The sequence below is a fragment of the Populus nigra genome, chromosome 4, assembly GCF_951802175.1.
Source record: "Populus nigra chromosome 4, ddPopNigr1.1, whole genome shotgun sequence".
Taxonomy (NCBI): Eukaryota; Viridiplantae; Streptophyta; class Magnoliopsida; order Malpighiales; family Salicaceae; genus Populus; species Populus nigra.
In genome coordinates, this window is record NC_084855.1 from 15724377 (window position 1) to 15752206 (window position 27830).

Below are 27830 nucleotides of genomic sequence, written 5' to 3' on the forward strand. Positions count from 1 at the left end.
AATGCTAATACAAGGGTCTCACCAGTTGTGTTTTTGTTTGAGGTTAGATAATTTCACTTCCAAGTCATCGTTTATGTGAAAAAACGTTTTTCAAATTATTAAATAAGGAGATGTCATCTCAATTAATGCACAAATTAATCTAAAAACATATTTATTCTCGGGACAAAATCCAAGAAAATTCTTAGAAGAGATAAGAACCATAAGAAAATTGACTTGAATTGGTAATAAGAACCCCTAGATGCCTTGCAGCAGGGATTACGGCAACTCACGCAATTACCCCGTCCTTGATTCCTGGCTTCGTCAAAAAGAGGGAATTTCTGATTTAACTTTAATGCTTTGCTTCATGATTTGCATTACAGATCAGCTGCTTCCAGGAACCTTCCAGGAACAACACCCAACATGCCAGGCCAGTCAAAAGTTGTGAGCTCCATCGCTCCCCGGGGGGGAGGAATCGTGAGGTGGGTAAAACAGCACTCACCAGTCGTCCCCTCCTGAGTCCAATACGCACAGCTTCTAGAGGAGCCGCACTGTTACCAAATTATATCCATAAACCATATCAGCTTCCAAATATAGACACGCTTAAAACATAAACCCCAAGTCCCCAAATGAGCTCATCCAAGTTGAAGATCATTCAACTTCTACAACTTCCAATCTAAGTCTATCCAAAAGCACTCGGAAACTAGGTGCAAAGTGCTATATACCACCATCCATAAGTAAGAACAACAAATTAGGAAAAATTAAAAGCATTAAATTGGCTCAGTAGAGAGTTAGAGACCTTCAAGTGAGTTCTACTGCAGCTTAAGGATCAACCCGCGCAATAAGCAACCATCTCATCGTTCTAGTTGATCTTCCTATTAAGTTCTTGTATCCAATTTAACAAACAATTATCCTTACAAGCCACCGGAAGCAGACAGCGTACAATTCACCGTCACTACTATATAAACACTTACTACCACCCACTAAGTGCTAACCATTCCAACTATAAGGAAACCAACAACAAAAACAAGCTGATCACAAATCATCACCCAGACAATAGAGCCCCAGCTCCTCGCATTTGGGTGGCAATCAAGTGGCAGGGGAGTGCAATCTGTGAGCATAAAAATGCTGGAGACCATAATCTTTCACTTTCATTTAAACATCAAATCCACTCAAGATTTAATGCATATAAACCAAACACATGCATACCATGGAAAATATAATGCAATCACATCGTGATTAAGCTGCAGAGAAACATAACAGTAAGGGAAATGACACAAATTGGAAATTGATTACATTATAAACGGTGATTGAAATTCAAACAGGACCCATAACATCACAACTTCGACAAAACCACACTGCTATCAAACACACACCATACCAGCATCCACCTAAGACATTAAACCATGCTGTTATAAAGACCCACGCAAGCAAAAGATGAACCCCGAACGATAGACAGACAACATCTTCCACCAAAGCACCGAACAGGCTCACAAACACTAATATTGAAACATATCAGCAGATGCCATGATGGGCATTACTGAACAGGAGAGCTGCCACGGCTTCAACAAAGGATCGGGTATTTCGGGTATTTCGGGTATCTCCATAGAGAGACCACTAACATCCTCCACAATCTGCAACACAGAGTTCAACGACCGCAGCCTCTCAGTCAATTCCACAGCCTGAGCCCTCAGGACATTGTTGGCTGACTCCATCGCCATGCGGCGTTGTTGGCCAACATTGATACCCTGCATCAACTGATTGTTCTCGTTCTGCAATTTGCTCACTTCATTGACCAAATCCCCCATTTGTTTCTGCTTCCTCATCCTGGAACGCCTCGCAGATTCCCTGTTGGATATCATCCTCTTCCTTTTCCTCTCATCGACATTCGCATATCGCGGATCACTATCCGATCCTGAGCTCGCCGCTTGCCTTGCAGACATTTTTTTTACAATTTCTAGATTCTTCGCTAACAATATCAAATAAATTCAATACCTACCTATCCAATTCGGTTATAATTAGATTGTAAAAAGAACTAGGGGTCGAGATCTAGAGAATAAATTGGATTAATTCATGAGAACACATAAAACCAGTAGAGAAACACAACCGAGAAAGAGTGAAGAATCCGAATTCGACGCATGAGTATAGCGTAACTCATAGAAATTCTAAAAACATTGGTACTTCTTACAAAACCCTAATTTTCGATCCCCAAATCGAACAGCACGGATTTTTAGAAAACACGAGAGTAAGAAATCACCCAAAAATTAGATCCGAGACTAGATCTAAAAACAAAAATGGAGAGACACTGAAAGAAGAATACTTAGCTGACGAAACGCAGAGAGGGGGGGGGGGAGATTATTGGGAGAGCAGAAACCCTAAAATAGGAGGACCCAAATTAATCCGAAAGAAAAGAAGGTTAATGAGGTCGTTTGGTGCGGGTTTTATAGAAAAAGAGGGGCTGGATATAGCTGTTAGAAGATATATTTTAATTCAAAATAATGGGGTTTTTTTTTTTATTTTCCCCCCCCAAGAGAGTTATGAGTGGCGTCGGTGTAATTGCTGGCGTGCAGAATGACGCCAGCTGTGCTTTTACGCCTCTCCAAGTCTCCTATATATATATATATATATATATATTATTTTTTTTCATAGGGGAATATACTATAATTATTCCTTCGTTTACCAAGTCAAAGTGTAAAAACGAAGATTCCTTGCGTGTGCTTTTGGGATTTGTTGGTCTTCATTCATGAGTCTGGAACAGCTGTGGAAAGGACGAAAAAATCCAATGTCATAATCGCTGTATGATTATTTGTTTAAGTAATGAATTAAATACTGAAGATTTGTAGAAAATATTTCCCGAATGTTAGACCTCAGTGTTTTTTATTTTTTTGGAAAATTATCCCAGTATTTTATAGTTTGATTAAAATTATATTTGCAAATTAAAATTTAAAAAAATGATAACTTGTAATTTAAATTTTTTTCCGTGTTAAATTATATATCCAACGTGTTTAAAACAATTACTAAAAAATATCTAATTATTTCATGTTTTAAAAAATTAATAAAAAAATATCTAATTATTTATAAATCTACTATTATTTCTTATTTAATCAAGAATTGTAGTACTAACTATATTAGTATAACTCTCACCATTTATAATCATTTACGTATTTTATTTATTAAAAAACTAAAAAATATAAATTTTTATTTTACGATTAGATCGAGTTAAAATTTTGATAATAAATTTTTAAGGCCTTGTTTTATATAATGTTATTTCATAGCAAATAGAATTTAAAAAGGTATTGCAATAAGCCTATAAACTATTGTGTGAAAATTACATTGCTTTCATGGTTCGTTTAAGATTTTTTTAAAAAAATTTATTTAAAACTTTTTTGTTATTTTTCCAACCTTATGTAGGACATTTTACCTAGTATTAGTAAAGCTATTTAGATTGTATTTAAATTTTATTAAAAAAAAACTTGGTTTTATTCATAAACAATATCGTATTTGTTTGAAGTTACTCATATTTTTTATTGTTCATTGAACTCTTTATAATTTATCAAAGATTAATAGTCTTTGTGATGTTCATTCTCATACTTACAATTATTGATTCATTATAATCAAAGACTTGGGGTCTTTTATTCAATAAATTAAATTTATTGATTTAGATAATTATTGGGTTAGGTTTTTTATCACTTTGATTTTAGCGTTTTTATATTATTTCTATTTTATTTATAGATTCAAGTATTATTACTCTTTAAATTTATATCAGAATAATACTTTGAAATCAAGTTTTATTATTTATCTATTTATCTTTTAATTCTCCTCATTGTTTGATGGTTGTTTTTAATTATTGAATTGTGGCCGATAATATTAAAAAAAAAAAGTTAAAATCACATGTTTTTGTTATCGCTGCTAAATTAAGACTTAGAATTCTTGAACGGTACTTAAAAAAATTGCTATATAGATTATTTTTTTTGCATAGGGGAATAAACTATAATTATTTCTTCTTTTACCAAGTCAAAGTGTAAAAACGAAGCTTCCTTGCTTGTGCTTGTGGGATTTGTTGGTCTTCTTCATTCATGAATCCTGAACGGCTGTGGAAAGGACGAAATATTCCAAAGTCATAATCGCTGTATGATTATCCGTTTAAGTAATTAATTAAATACTGAAGATTTTTAAATATTATTTTCCGTCAAAACTTTGAATGTTAGACGTTGGTGAATATTAGGTAACTTTTTATTTATCTACTGAATATTTTTAAATATTTTTATATAAATTTTAATAATCATAATTAAATTTATCATATAAAGTAACTTTAATAATACTTAAGTAAATATTAGGTACATAAATTGAAGAATCTTTCAAAATATAAAAATAAATAAATAAATATATATATATATATAACTCTTAAAAATGATAATTATATAAAAACATTCATTTAATATTATATTATTATAAACCTTTTTTATTTTAAAATGTTTTTTTTAACGTAGGTGTCTAGACCAGCTTGCGCGCATCTCGACTAATCTCACGAACTCTTAAGTTAACGATCATGTAAGCCTTTAGTTGCAATTATATAAGTAACCACAGGGTTCGAACTTGAGACTATAGAAAAAACAAACCTTTTGATTCTAAACTCTTATTATTAGACCACTATCTAAATATTATTTTAAATTACACGTGTTGTGAATTTAAAGTAACAGTAGATAAATAAATTTTATAAATTATTTTTTAATATATATATATATATATATATATATATATATATATATATATATATATATATATATTAAATCTTATCAATGATGGGTGTCCCTGTATTGCTGAAGATTTGAATAAACCTTACGTCGAAAGTCGCCAAGTTATGAAAACTTTGCACTTCATTAACTTTCTCGAGGACTGACAAATCACAGTTGGCATCAACCTTTTATTAGTAAATGTGAATACTCTTTATACAAAAAAATATTTTTTGACCATTTATTAATATTTAATTATGTCTTCTAATCATCCAACAATATTTATTTTAATTTAAAAATATTGTTTTTAATTAAACATGGTTATATTTTAAAGGGAACATTTTTCGAGGAAAAACCTCTAAATTTGAAGCGACGTGGCCAACTAAGATGCTATGGAATAATATTAATATTTTAATTTGAAAACAAATTTTATTAATCAAATAGAAGTGATAATGTTAAATATTAACTAAACTAAAAATAATTCTCAGCTCATTCACTATTCATATAAATAATAAAAAAGATTTTTTTAATTTTATTCTTCAATTTCTTTTTTCTAATTAAATCCTTTTTAGCTTTTTTTAATTTTTTAATTCAAAATATTGTTAATTTTGAAATTTCTTTATTTAATTTCTATAATATTATCATTATCTCAAATAAATATCTTGACATTTAGTTGATACTCAATTTTTTAAGCATTTATTTCAATTGAATTATTTTTAGTTTTTTTTTAATTTCATCCTTTAATAATACTTCATTGGTTTTAAATTTATCTTTATAATTTATTTCAGTTTGTTTTATATGAAGTTATCATAGTTTTAAATAAATATCTTGATATTTGATTGGTGCTAAATTTTACAGGTAATTATTTTTGTTATCACATCATTAAGTTAAAAATAATTCAAAAAACAAAATTGTTGAACCCAGTAGAGTCTTTGATCTAGGCTGTGGGTTTGGTGGGTTAAGCTATGAAACTAGGATCAATCCAATATGTCATTGTTTCAATATTAAAAAAATATTATCTTAAAATTTTTTCAAAGCCAAAATCATGTTTTTTCTTGTTGTTCGGGTTACTTTTGGACCCGCCAAGTTGACTAAGTCACGAGAGGACAACTCCTACGCGAGTTAATTTTAAACTCATGCTAGGCAAAGAATCTGGTCGAGAGGTTTCAAGGTTGACCCACATGGTTGAGCCTCTTTTTTCCTTTTTCTTTTTTTTGAAATTCCATCTTCAATTTTTTTTCTTCTTTTGATTGAATCCTTTTTGCTTTTTTTTTTTAATTTCATCATTCAAAATTTGGTTGATTTGGAATTTGTCTTCATAACTTGTTTTGATTTGCTTCCTATGATATTATCGTAGTCTCAAACAAATATTTTGGTATTTGATTGATACTCAATTTTACAACTGTCTATTTTTTTTATCATATCATTAAGTAAGAAATACTTTAAAAAAAATTCAAAGTTGTTAAACTCGGTGGAATTCATGATTTTAGTCATGGGTTTGGACTTTGGAGAGTTAGGTTGGGAGGCCCCGGTTTATCTAATATATCACTGTCTCAGTATTAAAATAAAAAAGACATCATCTTTAATTTTTTTTAAAAGCCAAACCATATTTTCTACCGATCATCTGTGTTTTTTTGGACTCGACAAGTTAACTAAGTCATGTTAAGGCAACTCTCACATGGGTTAATTTTAAACTCAACTTAGTCAATGAGTCAAATCGAAAGGTTTTAAAATTGACCCGCTAGGTTAGATTAATAACAATACCAAATAGTTTCCTATGGTCTGAACATTCCTTTTCCCATTCAAGAAAATGTTGATCCTACCTACAGCATAATACATGCCAACAAATTAGTTTAACTATAAACTAAAAAAATTGGAGTTTTTGAACAGTACATATTACTATTCACACACTCATGTATAAATGTTCATGGAATTATACATGACATGTGCTTTTTACACTTTAGTATCTATTGTATTCATAATTTACATTTTGTTCATGCAATATTATTTCTATCACATTTTAATCTTTAACAATTTAGAGGAGGAGAGAGAGACACCAAAAAAAGATAAGAGAGAGAAAACTTTCAACTAGCCACATTTCGACCATAAAAACATTGATCTTTATGTAACTGGGATCCTTTTTTAGAATGAAGTTCAATGAAAAAAGTTTATTCCTTAAATCATGTATGAAAAAGTAGATCAGAATATGAAAATTACATTTGATTTTATTTTATTTTGAGTTCTTAGACAAATTATAGTGTGTTTTAGAGTTGAGAACGGGGTTATATAGATTATTATGATGTGATTTTTGTGTTTTCAGGTGAAAACAAGTTGAAATTTGAATTTTGGTATAGAAAAAACACAAACCCAAATTTCCAAATTTTTTATTTTTAATTTTTAATTCTATAATTAATTTTTTTTAATTCTATCATCCAATTTCTTTTTCCTTTCGATTAAATCCTTTTTCGTTTTTTTAATTCTATAATTCAATATATTTATTAATTCAAAATTGTTCTTTATAATTTATTTTGGTTTGCTTTTTATGATGTTATCGTTGTCTCAAATACATGTCTTGACATTTGGTTGATGCTCAATTTTTCGAGTTCCTATTTCAATTGAATCCTTTTTAGTTTTTTTTTTAATTTTATCCTTCAATATTTCATTAATTTCAAATTCATCTTCATAATTTATTTTAGTTTACTTCATATGAGGTTATTATAGTCTCAAACAAACATCCTACTATTTGGTTGGTGCTCAATTTTGCAAGCAGTTATTTTTATTATCATGTCATTAAGTGAAAAATAGTTAAAAAAATAAAGTTGTTGAACTCAATAGAGTCCATGATCTAAATTGCAGTTTTAGTGGGTTAAGCTATAAAACTAGGATTGATCTAATATATCACTATCTCAATATTAAAAAAAATGTCATCTTAAAATTTTCTCAAAGACAAAATCATGTTCTTTTGCCAAATTGACAAGGTCATGTCGGGGTAACTCCTATGCTAGTTAATTTTAAAACCAGGCTAGACAAAGAATCTGCTTGAGAGGTTTCAATGTTGACCCATATGGTCAATCCCTTTTTTTTCCTTTTTCTTTTCAAATTCCATCTTCCATTTTTTTTTCTTTTTATTGAATCATTTTTGTTTTTTTTCAATTTCATCCTTTAATATTTGGTTGATTTGAAATTTATCTTCATAATTTGTTTCGGTTTGCTTTCTATAATGTTATAGTAGTTTCACACAAATATCTTAGTAATTTGATTGGTGCTCAATTTTACAACTGTCTATTTTTGTTAACATATCATTAAGTAAACAAATACTTTATAAATAAAATTCAAAGTTGTTAAACTCGGTGGAATCCATGATTCGAGTCATGGGTTTGGACTTTGGAGAGTTAAGCCATGAGACCCGGGTTTATTCAGGAGTTCCAGATAAGCCAATTACAAGATTAAGGCCAAAGAAGCTTAAAGATGTATTTTGTCATAATCCAATTTTAGACCCATCCAAATTTATTTTTTATTATTAAAAATGCAAAATGGAACAAGAGGAGAAAGCCTTCAAGCTGTAAAAGACCAAAACACCGGAAGCATAGCCAAATTGAGATCTTTTAACAAGATAGGATGAAGAAGGGAAGAGAATTGAGGTTGAAATCCAAACTTGATCAAAATTAGAAGAATTAATTAAGTCTAAAGACATAATTAAACTTCTAACATGTTTAGTTGATTTATTTAGGACTTAATTAAAGTAAAAATTAAGTTTAAAAGTCAATTAGAAAAAAAAATTAGAAGAATTAATTAAGTTTAAGAACTTAATTAAACTTCTACTAAGTTTTTTTTTATTCAATCAAAAAATCAATTAATGAAAAATCAAGTTTGAAGGCTTAACTCGAATCAATTTGCAAAAATTAAAAGATTAAGGATACAATTTTTTTAATTAAAAATTCAAAATGGAACACGAGGAGATAAACCTTCATGCTGTAAAAGACCAAAACACCGGAATCATAGCCAAATTGAGATCTTTTGACAAGATGAGATGAAGAAAGGAAGAAAATTGAGGTTGAAATCCAAACTTGATCAAAATTAGAAGAATTAATTAAGTTTAAAGACTTAATTAAACTTTTAACAAGTTTAATTGATTTATTTAAGACTTAATTAAAGTAAAAATTAAGTTTAAAAGTCAATTGAGAAAAAATTAGAAGAATTAATTAAGTTTAAGGACTTAATTAAACTTCTAATGAGTTTCTTTTTTATTCAATCAAGGACTCAGTTGATGAAAAATCAAGTTTAGAGGCTTAACTCGAATCAACTTGCAAAATTGAAAGATTAAGGACACAATTGAAACTTTGAAATGTTAAATTGGTGCAATCAGGGACTTAATTACAAGAAAATCAAAGTTTGGAGGTCAATTGAGGGGTAAATTGAAGAATCTTAAAATCAAGGATCAAGGTGAAAGAGGCGTGCACATTCAAGGACCAAAATTGATTAAAATTAGTGGTAAATTTAAAGAAATTAGGAGTTTAAAAATTAATTAAGAATGGAATTGGAGATATACAAGACCAAGGGCTATATTAAAAAAGACGTCGAAAATTGAGGGTCCAAATTGACATGACCAAGGACTTGATTGAAAGAAATCTTGAGAAATCAGCCCAAATTGATCAAATTCGACGTAATTGGAAGATCAGGGATCTTTTTGTAAAATAAACAAAACAATACTGTTTCAGCACCACTGTTCATTTTCTTCTTCATTTCTCTTGTGGGGAGCTGGGGTCCTTTTTGTAGAGCATTTAATGCTCTCCCATGCCTCAGGTAAAAGAAAATGGACGCTTATTTGAAGAAGCTCTAAAATCATATTACCTCTCCGTATGATTCTCGCTAAGTGGTTCCCCTTATAGCCCTTGTAATACCAATCCAAAACCATTGACTCAACCAACCTTTGACAGCCTGGTTTAAGAGTACCGGGTTATTGGCTTAGCATCAATGGCTGGGATTATTCCAAAGAGATTAAAGGAGGTTAGGAGTTGAGTAAGGGAGAATCATATACATCTCTATCATCTCCTATAAATAGGAGTCCCGTTTAGCTCCAAGTGGAGAGGGAGAGACTCGAGACTAAAAAAACTACCCAAAAAGAAAAAACACATCACCTTTCTTGTTCCATCCAAGAGCTACACTAGCCTAAAACCCCACACAAAAACACCTATTCAAGAAGTTAGTAGCCAGGAACCAAAAACCTGTACTTGTCTCCATTTCCTTCTCAGTTGTCACTACCACACCTTCACCATCTCCTCCATAACTTCAGCAACCTCTCCTCCACGCCATTATCTCCTCATCATAGCAGCAACACAACAATAACATTGACTTCTCTTCCATCATCATCTTTTCAGCTCAACACGACATCTTCTCCAGCAGTAGTTTCAGCTCTAGTAGTACCGACATAACATCGTTGTTATCATTTCCTTCATAGATGCCAACCTTCCACGCTGTAAGCATGAGTTTTTTTTAGCCACACCACCCTCCACCTTGAGCCATCAAGCATGCTACCAGTAGCGCTTCCCCTTTGGCCAGACAAATCTACTACTCCCTTCCTCTATACATTCTTTTAACACGCAAGACATGAATTAATTCACGCCTTGTTTCTGCTAGCTTTTACTAGCAAAGGGCTTATGTGGGTTGGACCCTTAACCCAACTCGTATGACTAGGCTTGATCCAACTCACCTTTTAAAAAAAAAAAGTTAGTTGAATCGCCCGTAGACCTAACAAAATGAGTAGAGATGGGCCTAAGCCCAACCCATATACACAGCTTAGGCTTCAAGCCCAAACCTAGACTTAAAGGTGTGTTTGACTCACCATGTTTTTTACTCAAGAAATAAGGCCATGTTTGGCTCCTTAAGGGGTGTTTTCTAAACACACTCTTAAGACCTTTTTTGTGCCTCTTATTTAAGCTAAAGACGAGTTTGACAAACATGCTTGAAGTTTTTCCTTTAGTTTTAAATTTGTCTAAATTTGTGTGTCTAGCCAAATAGACCTTTAAAAACATCAAAAATTTTAGGGACTATTTTAAAATTATTCATGGGTCCCTCGTGTGTTTTTCCAGCAATTTTACCCAATTCTACCATGTTAAAGTCTATTAAGAATTGTTTTCATTTTAATCTCTACCTAACTTGAAGGCTCAACTGTGAAACAACGAATCTCCAAAGGATAAAATAAAATACAAATTTAGTGATTGAAATGAAGAGACGGTTTTATATTAGATCGATCTTAGTTAACTTAGATCAACTTGTTAAATTTGTGATCCTTGTGATGACACAACCATAATGAGCCAACCTGGTATGATTTGTTTTATTAATTTTCCTTCCTATCTTTTCTCCCTAATTGGGCTTAGATGAGATGAGATTTCGGACCAAATTGACGAACCATCCAAGAATCAGCGATAAAAAAAAAATTGAAGAGTTATCAAAGAATTAAGTACCAACAAAATTAGTTGACTAGGAACTAAATTGGAAAAAACATATGAGCTTGCCAGTAAACTAGTTTTAAATAAAAAAAATAAATTTTCTTCCCTACAATGTACATCATCTTAATTTTTACAAATACTTATTTTAATTACCACAAACTTAAATAAAAATAGATTTTGAAAATTACCTGCAGGGCAAACGGCTAGTTGCATGCGTGGATCGACATTCTGGACTGGATGTCTAGAACGTTGGGCTTGGAGTCCATGGTTCTGGGCCTTAGCGGAATGGTGCTACCTCTCGTTAGACGGTGCCGATGCGGTCTTGAACCTCATAGTCGTTGGTGGTATAATGAGTTCGGACGCGAAACTAATTACTTAACCGGAACTGTTTAACCGCTTTATTAAACCAAAAGCCATCGCCGGAATCTTGGATCTACAATCCATTGATTTCTAAAAACAAAATGGGGGAGGACGATATGCCGATGGATGACAAGGCAAAGAGAATGAGAGATCTGTTATCAAGCTTCTATTCTCCAGATCCTTCAGTTACCAATGCTAATAATCCTTTCAAATTTGCTTCCTTAGATGTCATCAACACCACCTCCTTCGATGCAGATCAGTACATGAATCTGCTGGTACGCCTGCTTTTTATTTATTTGTTTATTTTGAAGCTCAAGTTAATCTTTTTGATATTTCTTTTTTCTGATTAATTGATTTATTTAGAAATTGAATTCAGGTGCAAAGATCAAACTTGGAAGGGCTTTTGCAGAAGCATGTTGAGATGGCAGCTGAGATAAAGAATCTAGACACTGATTTGCAAATGTTAGTTTATGAAAACTACAACAAGTTTATTAGTGCCACTGACACAATCAAAAGGTATATGATTTGACCTGCCTTGCCAGCAATTCCTTTCAATCCTTACCTGTGGCACTGATGTAATTTTGAATTAATTTATTTCTTCTTTGTACAGGATGAAAACTAATATTGTTGGCATGGAAACGAATATGGAGCAGCTCCTCGATAAGGCATGTGCCAAATTTCTCATATTCTTTCTTGTTGAAATATGTCCTTTCAATTGCTTATTATGTGAATGTCATTGCTTAAGATTCTACCAATTCATTGCAGATAATGACTGTGCAATCAAGAAGTGATGGCGTGAACACTTCTCTTTTCGAGAAGAGAGAACATATAGAGAAATTGCATCGCACACGCAACCTTCTTCGAAAAGTTCAGGTACTCAGAAACCATAGTTTCTTGCATGGTCATATATATGCTGATGAAAACATGATTGTTGTGGCTTTTGAGAAATTTTTGAACTGACATTGAATCGGATTTTAGGAGGTTTAGAGAATGTTCCTTGCCAAATATGCTGAATTGGAACTCTTTTACGTGAATGCTGCTTGTCAATTTTATTTTTGACCTGCTATTTGACTTTTAATTGATGTGCAACTATTTATGTTGTTGAATTGTGAGCTGGTTGCATTTCAGTCTCTTGCTAGTTGACAGTAATTATCATGTATATGCAGCATATTTTGTTTCAAAAGAGTTTCTCAATAATGCAGGTTGCAACGATTTGTGTTCAAGCTTTTTCTTTTCTTTTCCTTTTCCCGTTATTATAGTTTAAGTTTTTAATGGATTGAATAGAATCTTCTTATTCTACATAATGAAAGCATATGTTCCTGGCAATATGTGAGTCATATGAATTTCTTCCTCTCTGGAATAGAGCAGTTCATATATGATCTACCTGCTAGACTTGGGAAGTGTATTAAATCAGAGGCATATGCTGATGCAGTCAGGTTCTACATTGGAGCAATGCCAATTTTTAAGGTCCGTCCTTTTAGACCCTGACCTTTGATGGCTGGTTCAAGCATTTTTTTTTCTTGGTTTTTCTGGGCATTTTCCTTTTGTTTTTATTACATATTCTTCAAATTTATGTTTATTTTATTTTTTATGCACCAGGCCTATGGGGACTCATCATTCCAGGATTGTAAGCGAGCATCCGAAGAAGCTATGGACACGATTATAAAAAATCTGCAGGTATATTCTTCTTTCTCAATTAAGCATATGGATGGATAGAGGAGCCATGGATGTTTACTTCCACTCTTATTGTTCCAACATTTTCTTTGGCCTTATAAGATTGCAATTAGAAATTTGAATTCGTGATGATTTGACCATGCTTTTCGTAAAGCAATTGGTGCCATTTACTTGCATGAATCTGTCCTTTTTCTTGGGGTGGGAGGGGAGGATAGCATACTGTTTAGGTTTATTTGAATGGAAGTTCTCACAATTGTTCCTTATCATGGTCTCTGGGCCACAGGGGTATCCCATCACCCATTGTTACTTTTGTTTGATTACTTAATTCCTCCTGGTGAAAATATTTGGATTCGAAGCACAAAAAACATTAGGATTGCAATAAATTGAGATTTGTGGACATAAGGGTATGCTGTGCAAGCCTCTGACTAAAGTTTTTGCACCGCGTCATAAATCTCTAACACTTCTTATATCTTTGGGCATATTCCTTAGGCTTCCCAATATAAGGTTAGAGACTTTCTGAAAGAATGAAATCCTAATTTTGAGGCTTGACTTCTATTGATATGTACTATTAAAGTTATGTTTTCTCTGATGTGGAATTTGTGTTGTTTCATCTGCTTTTCAGGGAAAGCTATTCTCAGATTCTGAATCCATACAAGCAAGGGCTGAGGCTGCTGTACTTCTTAAACAGTTGGATTTTCCGGTTTGTATCCATTCAATGTATCACTTCAAATTGTTTGTTTGTTAGCCAGCATATTAATGGGGCTGCAGTTCTTTTTTATATTTTTTTAAACTATGAATTGCAAGCTATGTTTAGTGCTTGCAGATAGATGCTGGATTTTACTTATTTGAACTTACATGCCTATTGTGTTTCTCTTATCATGTAATTGTTGGAGAGGGCAATGTGCATATGATAACAAATGACCCTTTGTTTTAGCAGGTGGACAGCTTAAAAGCAAAACTGTTTGAAAAGTTAGAACAATCTCTTGATGGCCTTCAGCTCACGCATGAAGAGATAGCCAATGTTACGGTTGAATCTAGTAACCTTTCTGAGCAAGGAAATAATACTGATTCAATTCCTGGTTCTGCACATGGTGTAAGTGCAACATGCACCATCTTTATATCTGTTGGCAATTGGTTCTCATACTAACATAAACTTTATCCTGAATAATTTGATCTTAGGTTTTAGTTAGTGAGTTTGCTGAAGCTGTTCGAGCTTATCAAGTAATATTTCCTGACTCAGAAAAGCAACTGATTAAACTTTCTCAAGACTTGATTACCAAGTAAGGGCATTGAATTGGTTACAACAACTTTTATTTTTATTTTTTTTTCAATATTTGGACAGCGTGAATTTGAAATTCACAAGATTCTTCATGAAATATGATTTGGCAATTTCTTTAGGCACTTCGAGATCACTTCGGATTTTATAAAGAAGTGGATTCCCATTGCTAATTTTCTGGGTGTTCTTCGTAAGTACTATGAATCTCTCATCAATGCTTCTCTTGACAATCATGTTTTGGACTACAAAATGCTTCTCTAAATTGTCTACCTTTTTTTTTAAAATTTTCCTTGCTTAATTTCTCATTCATCTACCATGTAAGTACAATTTGCATGTTAGCATGTGTTTGGGGCAGCTTTATGCACAAGTTTCAGGGTATTTTTGTTCTTTATGTCCTTTGTTTAGGTTGCTTTAGAAATATGTGTAATTGAATTTGTTTTGCTTAAACAATAATGATGGTTGAACTATTTTGTTCTTTGGCACTTCCTCGTGCAAGCTTAGCCTTCCTTATATGACACAACTAAAGGATAATATGATGGTCTTTTTGCTGACCAGTCCAGATTTTCATTTCATTTTAAAAATTCTGGAATGGTTTCTTCATCAGGTTCCCTATGACATGCATCTTTTGCTAGAAAACACACTTCAAGTGCATGGACTTGCTTGATTTTTAAACCAAGTATTTCAATTGTTATTTTTTTCAATAAAGTTTCTGAACTCCGAATACTTGATTAGTCGGTTTTTAAAATTGGATGTTTGTTAAAAATTAAATAATTTGGTCCTTAAGTGATAACATGACACTTCCAAAGCCAGGGATAACTAGTAAAACACTCACCACACAGCACTTGATTGAACCAAATTGAGAATTAAAAATTTTAACTTTAAAGAAAAAATTGAGAGTTGAAACACTCCATTGAGAAATTATAATTAATTAAGATGCTTGATTGATCACCAATTGAGTGTGGTGCAGATTCCTTAAATGTAACATGATTTTGGGTAGTGAAGTATTTGTGTAGTGTTTGATTAGTGGGTGTAATCTCTAATTTTGGTGGTGAAGTTTTGTGGAGTAGGCTTTGCTGAATCACATTATATTTTATTTCCCTTTTATTTTGTGTTATTGCTTGGGTTTTGCACAGCCGGTATTAGAACCTAGTTCGAGGTTGTTTGAAGTCTTGTGCAAAACAATTGAAGATGGCGAGGACACACATTAGTGTAACAAAACTTGAGATCAAATTGTTTGATGGGAAAAACAATTTCGTTCTCTGGCAAAGCAAAGTGAATGATGTTTGATCTTTCAAGGACTTGATATTGCTCTTGAAGAGACTAAACGCAAACAATTGAAGGATGCTGATTGAATCTTAATTCAGAAGAGAGTAGTGAGTCAGATTCAGATTCGATTGGCTTTGGCTCAAGAGGTTAATTACAATATCCTAGGTAAGTTGACACCTAGAGACATATGGGAAAAGTGGGAGAGTTTATGCTTTGAAGTTGTTGACTAATCATTTGCTTTTAAAATTGGATTTGTACTGCTTGAGGATGGATGGATGAAGGAATAAGTGTGCAAAACCATTTTTTTAGAATTTTATAGGTTGATGACATGGGTAATTAACGCAGGAGAAAAGATTGAGGATCAAGAGCAAGCCTTTAGCTTTGCACGAGTCATACAAGTCGGTAGTGCAAATGATACTAATTGGAAGGAAAAATTGGTTTTGAATGACGTGACTTCAATTTTACTAGAAAATTTTAGGTTTTTGGGAGTAGAATATAATGTCAGTGGTGATAAGACATTGGTTATAGAAGGTTCCTTTGAAAACAAAATTATGATCATCATAATAGGGATACGACACAAGGAGGTAGATATGATAAAAATAACTCTAGATCAAATTCTAGACCTAAAGTTGATTACATTAATAAAAAATGCTTTTATTATCACAAAATAGGCCATAGTTTGTACCATTGTGAGAGATGAAAGTCGGCTTAGAAGAGTTGAAACAAAGTCGCAAGAAGTTTGGGGATACTATGATTCCAATGGTAGATAAGAGCAATAATGGTGATGTTCTCATGGTTCGTAAAGGGAAGAAAGTTTTGAAGAATTCAGGGATTTTTAGATTTTGCATGCTCCTTCCATATTTGTTCGAAGAAAGAATTGTTTGATACTTCCTAAGAATTTGATGGAGATTATGTAGTGCTAGTGGATGATAATGAAATTAAAGTTGATGGGATTTGATAGTGTTAAAATTAAGATGCATGACGGCACAATGAAGACTGTTGGTGATGTTAGGCACATGTCAAAACTGAAAAGAATTTAGTATCATTTGGGAGACTTGATTCACATGGTTATAGGTGCTCAACTGAAGGTGAAGTTGTGAAAGTTAGTCGTGGTGCTTTGATAGTGATGAAAGGAAAACTTTTGCATAATAATTTATACAAGTTGATAGGAAGTGCAATTCAAGGTGGAGCATGCAATGAAGTGCTTAATGAAGTGTACAAAATATAATATTTTTTTAGAAGAGAGTTAGTTTTGCTTTGATGGATAGTGGTAAAGAAGATTTTTCATATGAAGAAATTTGCAAGGTATAAGCAATTGGAGGCAGAGAAAAGGGGTGACTGTTTCAAACTTGGGGTGAAAAGCTCACTTTTTTCCCCAAACTTTTTAAATTATAAACTTGGTCCCTACACATATTGAAAATTCAATTTTGGTTCAAAACTTCATTTTTTTTTTTAATTTTTGATCTCTAGTTTGAGAGGAGAGAAAAAATGGATGGATTCCAGTGGTAGAGAGAAAGTCTTGGTTGACACTGATTTTTGCCATGAAAAATGACGAGTTTTATGTCAATGAGCTCCATTCGATGAGGGAAGTTTATGTTAGGTGTTCTTTGCCCTTAACCTTACTTGAGATGGTAGATTTGAACTTAGAGTCTTTTTTTGATTTTGGGTTGATCTTTAGGTTGCTTGGGGCCACGAGTAGTTTTTCCAAGGGGTATATGGTGTTTTTTAGGCTTTTTGGGTAAAAAATGGTTGAAAATAGATTTTTCGGGCGTAAAAACCCCTATCCTAACTTTCCGGTGATCTTTGGTCGCTGTAATCTGGGCATTGCCTGCAATTTTTTTTCCAAAAAATTCAGGGTTAAGGACAAGTCGTTTGCCCTGTAAAAAGAGAAAAAAAATTAAACAGGCCTAGGCGCGTGGGCTGCTCCAAGCCTGCATGTCTGGACCTTTTTTTTATTTCCTTTTGTTTTTTTAATTGGTTTTTTTCCCCAATTTGATTATTCCCAATTGAATCTTTATTGGGTTTTTTTTTTGCTTAATGTTTTTCAATTTCATACTTTAATATTTTGTTGATTTTTAATTGAGTAACGTAATTTATCTCGGTTTGATATTTGTAGGTTTCTCGTGATCTCAAACAAACTTCTTGATATTTAGTTGGTTATCAATTTTATGAGCGTCTATTTTAAATAAAAAATTATATAAAAAAAAAATTATTGAACCTGATTGAGTCTATGACACTGGTTACGGATTTGCCTAGTTAATTTCAGTTAGTTAGGAGTCGGGCTTTGTAATTTGTTACGGTTGCACAAATAATTATAGATTTATTTAATTAAATGCTACATAAACTTTTCAATTTATGATTGAGATTTTTTATGTCAAAAAACATGCAGGAAATGCTATCATATTCATTTTTTTGTATTGAATTTTTTTTTTATCCGACTCGCAGTGAAGTGCAAGTCAAGTAGCTAGTTGGTAATTGCATGGTGTGGTTTTCTAGACAAGAAGGAATGTGTGGACATATTTTGTTTAGAAAAATGGACTTTTTTTTATTGGAGTTGAACTTGAAGCATGTCTCGCAACTTGATTGCTAGTATAAAAAGAATGTGTCATGGATACTTTATGTGTGCTTCCAATATTGATGGTGTGTTGTGGCAACCACAAATCTTAATAGTAGAATTATTTGGTGCGCACTGTGGTGGGTTTTGTGAAAGCATTTCCTTCACGTATAGTTTTACACAACAGAAATTTGCGAGGCCTGGTAGTTGTGGAGTGAAGATTCAAGGTTTTGGGTAGTGATGTATTTGTGTAGTGTTTAATTAGTGGGTGAAATCTCCATTTTTGATAGTGAAGTTTTGTGGAGAAGGTTTTGCCGAACCATGTTATATTTTTGTTTGCGTCCCTTTTATTTTGTGGGTTTTGCATAACAAACTAAAGTTTTTTACACATCCTATACCTGCAAAAGCAAGTTGTCTTCTTCCTTTCGTCTTTTAAAAAGCCTATCTTTACGCTAAGAGACTGGAAAATTCCCCTTATTTTGTAAATTTTAGGTAATTATCATACATGTCATCATAAAACTATTATAGTTGGTGAAAAAATGCTTCATTCCTTTAATGCTTCTATCACCCATCTAATCAATTCAACATTCCTTGTTCCCAACTGTCCTTATCTGAATTCCCTTGACTTTTGATTAATTAAGACACCGTTTGGGAACGCGGTGCAAACCGTGTTCCCAAAAAATTTATTTATTTATTTTTGCTAAAATTTAATATGTTTTGGATCGTTTAGATGTGTTGATGTAAAAAATGATTTTTAAAAATAAAAAAACATCATTGGCATGCATTTTGACACAAAAAGTTATTTGAAAAGCAACCGCAACCACACTGCCAAACAAGCTCATATCACTTGCTTAATCTTTCTTATTTGGAAGCTTCGCATCTGATTTCTTGAAATGCTTTACCAAATACAGGAATTATATGGAAAGATGTGCTCCTGATAGATAAGGTGTTGCATGAGGCTCTTCTCCCCGATTATTCTTCGAAGGTTGTCCTTTTATGTCAGCGGCTCTTAGATTTAATAATGATCCCTACCTTCATTTTCCTCCTCTCGCAATTTTGTGAAGAAAAAACTGCTTGAATAAAGGGCAAAATTAAGACATACAAATCAAATTTCCGAACTGAAATTAAAAAAAGAAAATATGTTTGTTTGGAAGTGGAATTTCATAACTAATCAAATCCTACATCATCACAGGCTTCCCGGATCGCTGTCAGACAATATATAAAAAGCACATTTTCTCACCTTCTGCATGAGATCTCAGGTATTGTTACAGCTTCAACACAGTTTTACTTCTGTGGTGCATTTGTCCATTTTTTGAGAATGGATTGAGGGTTATGAAATCTTGGAGTGGTGTAACCTCACAAGTTTGCAACTTTGTATCATCCAATGGCTTGGCAGTGAACATAAAATTGTTGACCAAAAAGCTCAGGAAAATTCATAATTGTTATTGATTTTTAGATAGCCTTGTCAATCCTATTTAAATTCCATCTGAATTGGCAGATGCCCTAACCAATGTCCATATCAAACCAAAGGAGGAAGTGAATGAGCATTCTCTGGTGGTTTTCCTGGAGGCAGGCAAAAGCTCAGTGCTTCAAGGGAGCTTGAATGTCTTACTGGTAATAAATAAAATTCCATAAAGACAATACACCCAGGAATGTTTGGAGTCTTACTTTTCCTCTGTACTGAAGCTATGTAAATCTACAAATCCTGCTGAAATTTCTAATAGGTTTCTTGAAAATTTAACTGGATTCCATTCTCTGTGACTTTCTCTTTGTTTGCTGTTTGGTATGTTTTTAACAGAATGGAGGTGATACTGCGGTCTTACATTGCATTCTATTTTTTTCTCTAATGATTTGTGTGTGCTTCCTCGATCCTTGTACTTGGACATCCCTGTCACTGACAACCACATTATCTGTCAAGTATTTGAACACATCCTCACCTAGCTTTTTTGCATCCCTTGACTCGTTCATTCCAGGACTTCCGCCAACTTCTCAAGGAAAACTTAGGAGGGCTTCAACTGAGTGACTTGATTGTTGATTGGGTTCAAGAAGGATTTCAAGATTTCTTCAGGGCACTTCATGATCAGTTCCTCTTGCTTTCAGGGAAAAATAAATCTGCCATTCAAGATGAAAATTCCACAAAGGGTATGCAGGTTGAGAAAGTGGTTCCTGGTCTTGTCCTGGTGCTGGCTCAACTGTCTATTTTTATTGAACAAACTGCCATCTCTAGAATTACTGAGGCAAGGAGCCACTCAACAGTTGTATTTCATTTTCATTTAAGAGGTAAAATATCATAATTTGGCATTTTATATTCTCCGTGGCTTACCTTAAAGTTATGTGTCTTAATTGCCAGGAAATAGCTGCTTATTTCTCTGGTGGTGGTGGTGGGGCTCATGAAAATGGGCCAGCATTTGTTCCTGGTGAAATTTGTCGAACCTTCCATTCAGCTGGTGAAATTCTTTTACAGCATGTACGAATTAAATTCTCTCTTCAGAACTTTTAATTCTTCAAGGAATGTACAAAGTGCCTATTTTACGTGACTGTTCAAAAATCTCATGGTGGTAGTGAATTTTTGGATGTTCATGGCACTATCACTACTTCATTGCTTTAAAATTCCTATAAATTTATTTACTTCTTAGCTATAATCCACAACACTGCCCACTCCCAAAACACCTGTCTGTTGGAGGATAACTGAAAACTTTCCCCTCACTCACAACTGGTCCCATCACAGCATCAGGCACTGGATTTTTCCGGTTTTGAATTTTGCCTGATTATGCGTTGGAAAAGTGGGATCCAAGTGGGACCGTGATCTCCCAAAAATAAAAAGCCCATCCCTCTTGAAAAATTCGTCATCTTCCTCCTTTCCCCCTTTCCAAAACAACCCCTAACAAAAAAATAGGCCATTCACCCCTGGGCGTGGGTGTCATAGACACTCATTGACAAATTTGCTATTATACATCATTTGCTATCACAGATTGAGTCATCAAATACAATGCAAAATTAATTAATTTGAGTAATATTTTTCATTAACCCAACATCAGTTTTACTATCTGTTCCAAATAACATATTGCCATTTTGTTACTTTATTCAGTATATAAATATGAGAACTCAAAAAATAACGGTTCTCCTGAGGAAGAGGTTTACAGCTCCAAATTGGGTCAAGGTCAGTATGATACATGAAAGTAAAAGTATATTTTAGTGTGGATTAGTTTGATATGTGCCTAATATTTCTTAATTTTTCACAGCACAAGGAGCCAAGAGAAGTTCATATGTTTGTTGATTTATTCCTTCAAGAGGTTTGTTGCTTCATTGATTTTTCTGGGTTATTATCTTGGGTGATGTTTGGGGGTTGTATTAGGATATGCCAAATTTATTTAATTTGACATTCCTACAAATTACAGTCGTGACAACTTGTAGATTCGATGTGTGGACACTCACCTATTTATTGGGAAAAAGTGAAGAAGACTACTTACTTTTATTTTGTCTCTGCTAGTTGGAAGCAATTGGAACAGAGGCAAAGCAGATCCTACCTCATGGAGTACTTCGCAAGCATCATCGCTCTGAAAGCAATGGAAGCTCTGCTTCCTCCCGCAGCAATTCATTACGGGATGACAAAATGAGTCGGTCAAACACCCATCGGGCCAGGAGTCAACTTCTTGAAAAACACCTAGCAAAATTGTTCAAGCAAAAAGTTGAGATTTTTACAAAAACCGAATATACTCAGGTATAAGACCATCCTTGTCATTTGTTTGCTTTATTGGGCAGGAATTACTGGTACGGACTATGAAGTAACATGGACTGATTCTGCTTGCAATTTGCAGGAATCTGTTGTCACTACTGTTGTAAAACTGTGTCTTAAAAGTTTGCAAGAATATGTTAGACTCCAGACTTTCAACCGGAGTGGATTTCAGCAAATTCAATTGGATGTTCAGTTTCTAAGGGCTTCTCTAAAGGAAATTGTTGAAGATGAAGCTGCTGTGGACTTTTTGCTTGATGAGGTAAATCAAGGAATAACTTGACTCGATTTTGAATTTCAGTCCTGGAAATTGTCTGCTGGAGTTCTTACTTGTTGGTTGTTTTCCTCTGCCTTCTATATGAAAATGTGTTATCTTGGAAAGAGAGGACGGGGGTTGGATTCCTTCCCTTTACTCATTATTCTCTGACTTTTCGGAGCTTATGATATTTGTGGTTATTAGCTTTGAAACTTCTTAGCAATAAATAATATGCATTGATTTTCTGATGGAACAGGTGATTGTTGGTGCTTCGGAACGCTGCCTTGATCCAATTCCTCTGGAGCCTCCTATCTTGGATAAATTAATTCAAGCAAAGTTGGCAAAAGAGAAGGAACAGACTCCAATTTCTCCATAATCAGAGGAAGGTCAAGTTGGTGGTTAGAATGTTTGAGTCATCAGGAACTGCCAAGTGTATTTCTGAAGGAATAATGAAGTCACAGAACTTCTCCGGCATCCTCCAGCGTATTGTGGTGGTAAGATGGGATGAAAAGGATGGTAGATCTTTCTTGATTCCTGATAATGACCATGCAAGCTTCCATGTTTTTACTCTTTGAAGGTGCACCTTTGATGGTCATGATCTGATTATTGAGTGTCGATTTTTTGGCTGCGTTGTTGCCGTCCACAATTCGGAAGGATGTGATATGGTGAGCATAGGGAATCATGTAACCTTGACACACTGTATAAAACACAGTGCAATTATTTCCATATTTTTTTGGCAGGGCATAAATAGTTTTCATGCTTCAATTCAAGAAGTCAATATTTTTGTCAAATTATGATACATCAAAATAATTAATCGGCTCATTTATGAGCTCACAGAAGGGGACTAGCAATGGCTTGATTATTTTTCATAATGTGGCCGTCAATTTATCATCGTCGTGAAAGGTTGTGTTCGGGTTTCAGGAATTTCGTGCAGCTTTGGGGTTTAAATGGTGGTGCTAATGAGATTTTATAAGGCGAGACAGGCCTGTTACCAACTCAATTTGTTCAAGCTAGTTAACTGACCCCGTTATGTTATGCTGCGGCGGCGGAGCAAATATTTTTCCTTCCAATATCAAAAAATAAAATACATGTATTGCTAATGTATTTCAAATAAAATACATCGAGTAGTAGTAAATATAAAATAAATTTTTATATTTTGATAATGTATGAAAAATAAATTAAAAAATATTTTTTAGTGTTTGACTATATCATGAAAAATAAGCTGTAAAATAATTTATTGATATATTTTTTTAAATGTATTAAAAGAACAGGACCAAATATAACATATAAAAAAATAAAAAAAATTAATAAAGGATGATGAAATAAAAAAAAATCAAATCTCATAAATTATTTTAAATAAAATAAATAGTAATTAAAAGTATATAGACCAAATCTGATGGATAAAAAAGTTTAAAAATGATGAAATTAAAAACAAAACTCAGTTTCATAAATTATTTCAAATAAAATAAATAACAATCAAAAGAATGGAGACCATATTTGATAGATTAAAAAAATTCAATTAAGATAAAAAATAAGATAAAAACAAATAACAATAAAAAAATGAGGACCAAAGTTGAAAAAATTGAAAAACAAATTCAAAAACAAATATAGCAATAAAAATAATGAGGACCAAAGTTGATATAAAAATAAAATAAAATCATATTTTATAGGATGAAATTGAAAAAAAAATTCAAAATAAAATATTCAGCAATTAAAAGCTTAAGGACTAAATTTGATATAATCAATAAATAATAAGATTTTTTTTCGCAATTTCTGAAAAGTATTTTCTATTTAAAATAAAAGGAAATTATTTTTCTAGAAGCCAAATCAAATTTTTCTTTGACTAAAAAATATATTTCATTAATTAATTTTTTTAATGACAAACAAATATAGAAAAATTTAGAATATGAAACAAACATTGTTATTAAACTCGATTCATAAAATGAGGAGCTATGAGAGATATGTAAGTAAAAGGAAACCATACTCTTAAAATAACATACAATACATTTAACGATAGTCCAATATGCATATGTAAAAGTATGCATAAACTAACATACCTTGTTAACTACAAAACAAATGTTTAGTCTTGTAAAAGTGAGATATTAAAGAGCACCAATAATTTAACAAAATCATGTAGGATCAGAAAACAAGCAACAATCTTTGAGGTAGAAATAGGAATATCAACAGGTTTACAAGAAGACATACCTTCTCTATAGAGTATGTCAAGAATATACTTATTTTGTCGTAGCATAATACCTATACTAGTAGGATGAACCTCATTCCCCAAAAAATAATGAACAACTCCTAAACCTCGAAGCTTAAACTTTGAGCTTAACAATTGTATCAATCGGTGAAGCAAGACTGAATTGATTCTAGTATGCAAAATATTATCAACATAAACAATAAGATAAAATATATCATCATATTTAGACAAGATGAATAATGATGTGTCAACCTTAGAAGCATGAAATCTAATAGAGAAAAGATAATCACTTAAGTGAGTGTACCATGCCCGAGGAGTTTGTTTTAAGCCATATAAAGACTTATGCAACCAACACACATGAGAGGAAAGAATAGAATCAACAAAACCTGGAGAATGTTGCATGTAGATCTCTTTGTCAAGTGTCCTATTGAAAATGCATTATGTATATCAATCTGATTAATCTTTTAACCACGTGAAATCGTAATTGTAAAAACCAACCGAAAAGTGGTTTGTTTAATGACAGGACTAAGAGTTTTAGAATAATCAATATGTTCTTGTTGAGTAGAACCTTTAGCAACCAACTGAGCCTTATAACGCTCAATACTGCCATCTGCAAGATGCTTTCTCTTGTATACCTAATGACTACCAATGACATTCATTGAATGATGAAAAAGAACCAAAGACCAAGTGTTGTTGGAATGTAGTGCCTGGATTTCATCTTTCATAGCATTGTGCCAAGCCTCATACGTACATGTCAGCATTAGAAAATGTAATTAGTTCATAGGCAGGAGGAGAGAGTACTCGAGAAATAGAGTTGGTAGACAAAGCAAAAGAAGGCATCAAATTTGCTGTCTTTAGCAGTCATGGACAAAGAATCATATGATGTTGACGAACCACAAAACACGAGGTAGGTAAGTTTGAAACTATATGCTATTGCAGAGGATAGGAGGAGAGGTCAACAACCAAACTTAACCCAATAGAAGATTCAGACTGAGACGCTGGGCTGACAATTGTAGACCCGGGTGAACCAACAGCAGAACCAGTAGAGAATTAAGAACCTGAAAAATTGCAACTCTAAAGAAGAAGAACTTGTACCTGGAAAATGATCATTAGATAAACAAGCATACAATGACATAAGAACAAGACTGATGGGTTGTCTTAAAGTGGCAAGAATGATAGATAATATTAATGGTAGAGAAGTTGTAGGCTCAGGTGAGTGAAGAATTAGAGAATTAAGCAAATTAGGTAAGTGGGCAGTAGCAATATGACATGGAGAGGCGTTGTGGGGCTTTGTCATCTATCTAGATTTGTCAATAGGAAACACTTATTCATAAAAACAGACATGATAAGAGATATAAATACTTTGAGATGTGATGTCAAGACAATAATAACCAAGATGAGAGGATCTATAGTCTAAAATCACACATGAAGAGGAACAAAAATCTAACTTATAAGCATGATACAGACACAGAAATGAAAATAAAAGACACCCAAATGTACGTAGAAAATCATAATTAAGAGTATGAAGAAAAAAACACTCAAACGATGACTTATTGTGGAGGAAAAGAGTAGGCATACAAATCATAAGATAAACTGAGGATTCAAACTTATAATTCCAAAATTGTAATAATGCTTTCCACTGTCCAAGAAGATTAAAACCAGTTTCAACAATATGTCAATGAAGACGTTTAACAATTCTATTTTGTTTATGAGTATAAGGATAAATTAAACGATGATAAATACCGATAGTTTGAAATAAAGTATTTAACTTGCGGTATTCACCACCCCAACCAATTTTAATAGATTTATTTTTTCTCAAAAATTGAACCTCAACAAAAGCTTGAAAACGATGAAAAACAGAAAATACATTAGATTTCGCAACAAAAAAATGGAATTGTATTTTATATATTTTACATGTGTATCAATAAAAATAACAAAATAATAAAAACCATTATAAGAAAAAATAGAAGCAATGGCACATGAAGAATATTAGATAAGGTAAAGATGTGTTTTGTTGTTATACAATGTAATATATCTAATATTAGATATGGAAATGCCGAATATTAGATATGAGGTAGATGAAGAACATCAGATAAAAAAAATCATCGTGTTTGTTGTTGGACCTACGTACGGCTAGGAAAGCAATTCAAGAGATAACGTGCTTAGGACAGGTGTGAGTTATTTAACTGTTTATCTAAATATTTTCTACTTTCTGAATTAATGCTTTAAAATCACTTTTAAGTTTTATCTAAGAGCTTGCATTTAATTAATTTTTATTTTTTGAGATAATTATTTTACAATTACAGACACAACTTTTCTATTAATTTTAAATAATTACATATTACTAGATTTACATTTTAGTAATGATTTTGAACTATACATTATAATATTCTCAGGATATAATCTTAGCAACAGTGGACAATCCATCAAATGCTTGCGAATGGGCATTTGCAGAGGTGCTAAACAGCCCTGAGATACTCAAAATGTTTGTTGAAGAACTGGATAGAGTGGTTGGGAAGCAACAACTGGTTCAAGAATCAGATTTTGCACTACTCAATTACGTCGAGGTCTGCGCTAGAGAAGCCTTTCGGCTCCACCCTGTTGCACCATTGAACATTCCTCGCGTGTCCATGGCTGATACAGTAGTCTCCAACCATTTCATCCCGCAAGGTAGTTATGCTATTCTTAGCAGATTAGGGACCTTAAAGTTTGGGACGAGCCACTGAGATTCAAACCAGAGTGTCATCTCACCAGAACAGGACATGTTGTGTTGGCTGAGAATGGATTGAGATTCATTTCATTTTAGCACAGGAAAGCTTGGGTGCATGGCTGTGACACTTCACACTTGGGAGTTCGATGACGAACATGCTATTTTCTAGGCTTCTTCATGGTTTTAGTTGGAGTTTGCCATCGAATGAGTCCATCGTTGACCTTTCCGTCGTAAAAGATAGCATGACTCTTGCTAAACCACTGCTTGTAGTTGCGAAACCATGCATGCTTGCCTGCACATTTGTACCATAAATAACTTATGAAACCAAGTTCAATAAGATGCGCAAGCAAGCATGAATTCCTATTATCAATTCCATTCTCAAGTAAACTCCCCCCCCCCTCTCCTTTTTTTTTTTTTTTTAAATAAAGAGTTTTTCTGCAATATATAGTAATTTAACGTAATAGTTGTGTACCTGTATGTAGCTTCCTTTCTTGAATCAAGATCCAAATCCTAACGACTCCGATTTCACATGTAATATAATAAAAGGGGATTGAACACCCTTTATTGTGTAGTCCAAAGTTCATGTCATAATTATAATTATTCAATTTAACAGTGGCTAGATTACTGGAAGCGGGCTTTA

At 32.9% G+C, this 27830-nt stretch overlaps 3 protein-coding genes across 5 annotated transcripts; 2 read left to right on the forward strand and 1 right to left on the reverse strand.

The window, feature by feature from the left end:
- Nucleotides 1-1248: 1248 nt before the first annotated feature.
- LOC133692115 (bZIP transcription factor 53-like) lies at nucleotides 1249-2462 on the reverse strand. Its single transcript, XM_062112820.1, has one exon. The coding sequence runs from the start codon at nucleotides 1917-1919 to the stop codon at nucleotides 1476-1478; it is 444 nt and encodes a 147-aa protein (XP_061968804.1). The 5' UTR covers nucleotides 1920-2462; the 3' UTR covers nucleotides 1249-1475.
- Nucleotides 2463-11495: 9033 nt separating this feature from the next.
- LOC133692290 (vacuolar protein sorting-associated protein 51 homolog) lies at nucleotides 11496-23149 on the forward strand. 3 transcript variants are annotated; one of them, XM_062113126.1, is made up of 20 exons: nucleotides 11496-11793; nucleotides 11895-12034; nucleotides 12129-12183; nucleotides 12284-12391; nucleotides 12887-12985; nucleotides 13118-13195; nucleotides 13815-13892; nucleotides 14127-14285; nucleotides 14372-14472; nucleotides 14591-14658; nucleotides 19200-19273; nucleotides 19481-19547; nucleotides 19787-19902; nucleotides 20262-20525; nucleotides 20639-20755; nucleotides 21377-21448; nucleotides 21531-21581; nucleotides 21779-22009; nucleotides 22107-22283; nucleotides 22534-23149. In XM_062113126.1, exons 1-20 carry the CDS (start codon nucleotides 11620-11622, stop codon nucleotides 22651-22653), a joined length of 2349 nt encoding a protein of 782 aa, XP_061969110.1. In that variant the 5' UTR covers nucleotides 11496-11619; the 3' UTR covers nucleotides 22654-23149. The 3 variants fall into 3 exon arrangements, with proteins under 3 accessions (XP_061969110.1, XP_061969111.1, XP_061969112.1); XM_062113127.1 differs by having other exon boundaries at nucleotides 14130-14285; XM_062113128.1 differs by having other exon boundaries at nucleotides 11656-11793; nucleotides 11882-12034.
- LOC133691724 (valine N-monooxygenase 1-like) lies at nucleotides 22682-27359 on the forward strand. The gene is made up of 3 exons (XM_062112331.1): nucleotides 22682-22825; nucleotides 26877-27150; nucleotides 27292-27359. The coding sequence occupies exons 1-3, from the start codon at nucleotides 22682-22684 to the stop codon at nucleotides 27357-27359; spliced, it is 486 nt and encodes a 161-aa protein (XP_061968315.1).
- The last annotated feature ends 471 nt before the right edge of the window (nucleotides 27360-27830 follow it).

Coding starts and splice junctions, on each gene's coding strand:
- LOC133692115 (XM_062112820.1), bottom strand. CDS start 1,919: ATGTCTGCAAGGCAAGCGGCGAGCTCAGGATCGGATAGTGATCCGCGA.
- LOC133692290 (XM_062113126.1), top strand. CDS start 11,620: ATGGGGGAGGACGATATGCCGATGGATGACAAGGCAAAGAGAATGAGA. Junction 12,986..13,117: donor GAGCAATGCCAATTTTTAAG/GTCCGTCCTTTT, acceptor TTTATGCACCAG/GCCTATGGGGACTCATCATT. Junction 19,274..19,480: donor TCCCCGATTATTCTTCGAAG/GTTGTCCTTTTA, acceptor ACATCATCACAG/GCTTCCCGGATCGCTGTCAG.
- LOC133691724 (XM_062112331.1), top strand. CDS start 22,682: ATGTTTGAGTCATCAGGAACTGCCAAGTGTATTTCTGAAGGAATAATG. Junction 22,826..26,876: donor TGATTCCTGATAATGACCAT/GCAAGCTTCCAT, acceptor TAATATTCTCAG/GATATAATCTTAGCAACAGT. Junction 27,151..27,291: donor CAACCATTTCATCCCGCAAG/GTAGTTATGCTA, acceptor ATTTTAGCACAG/GAAAGCTTGGGTGCATGGCT.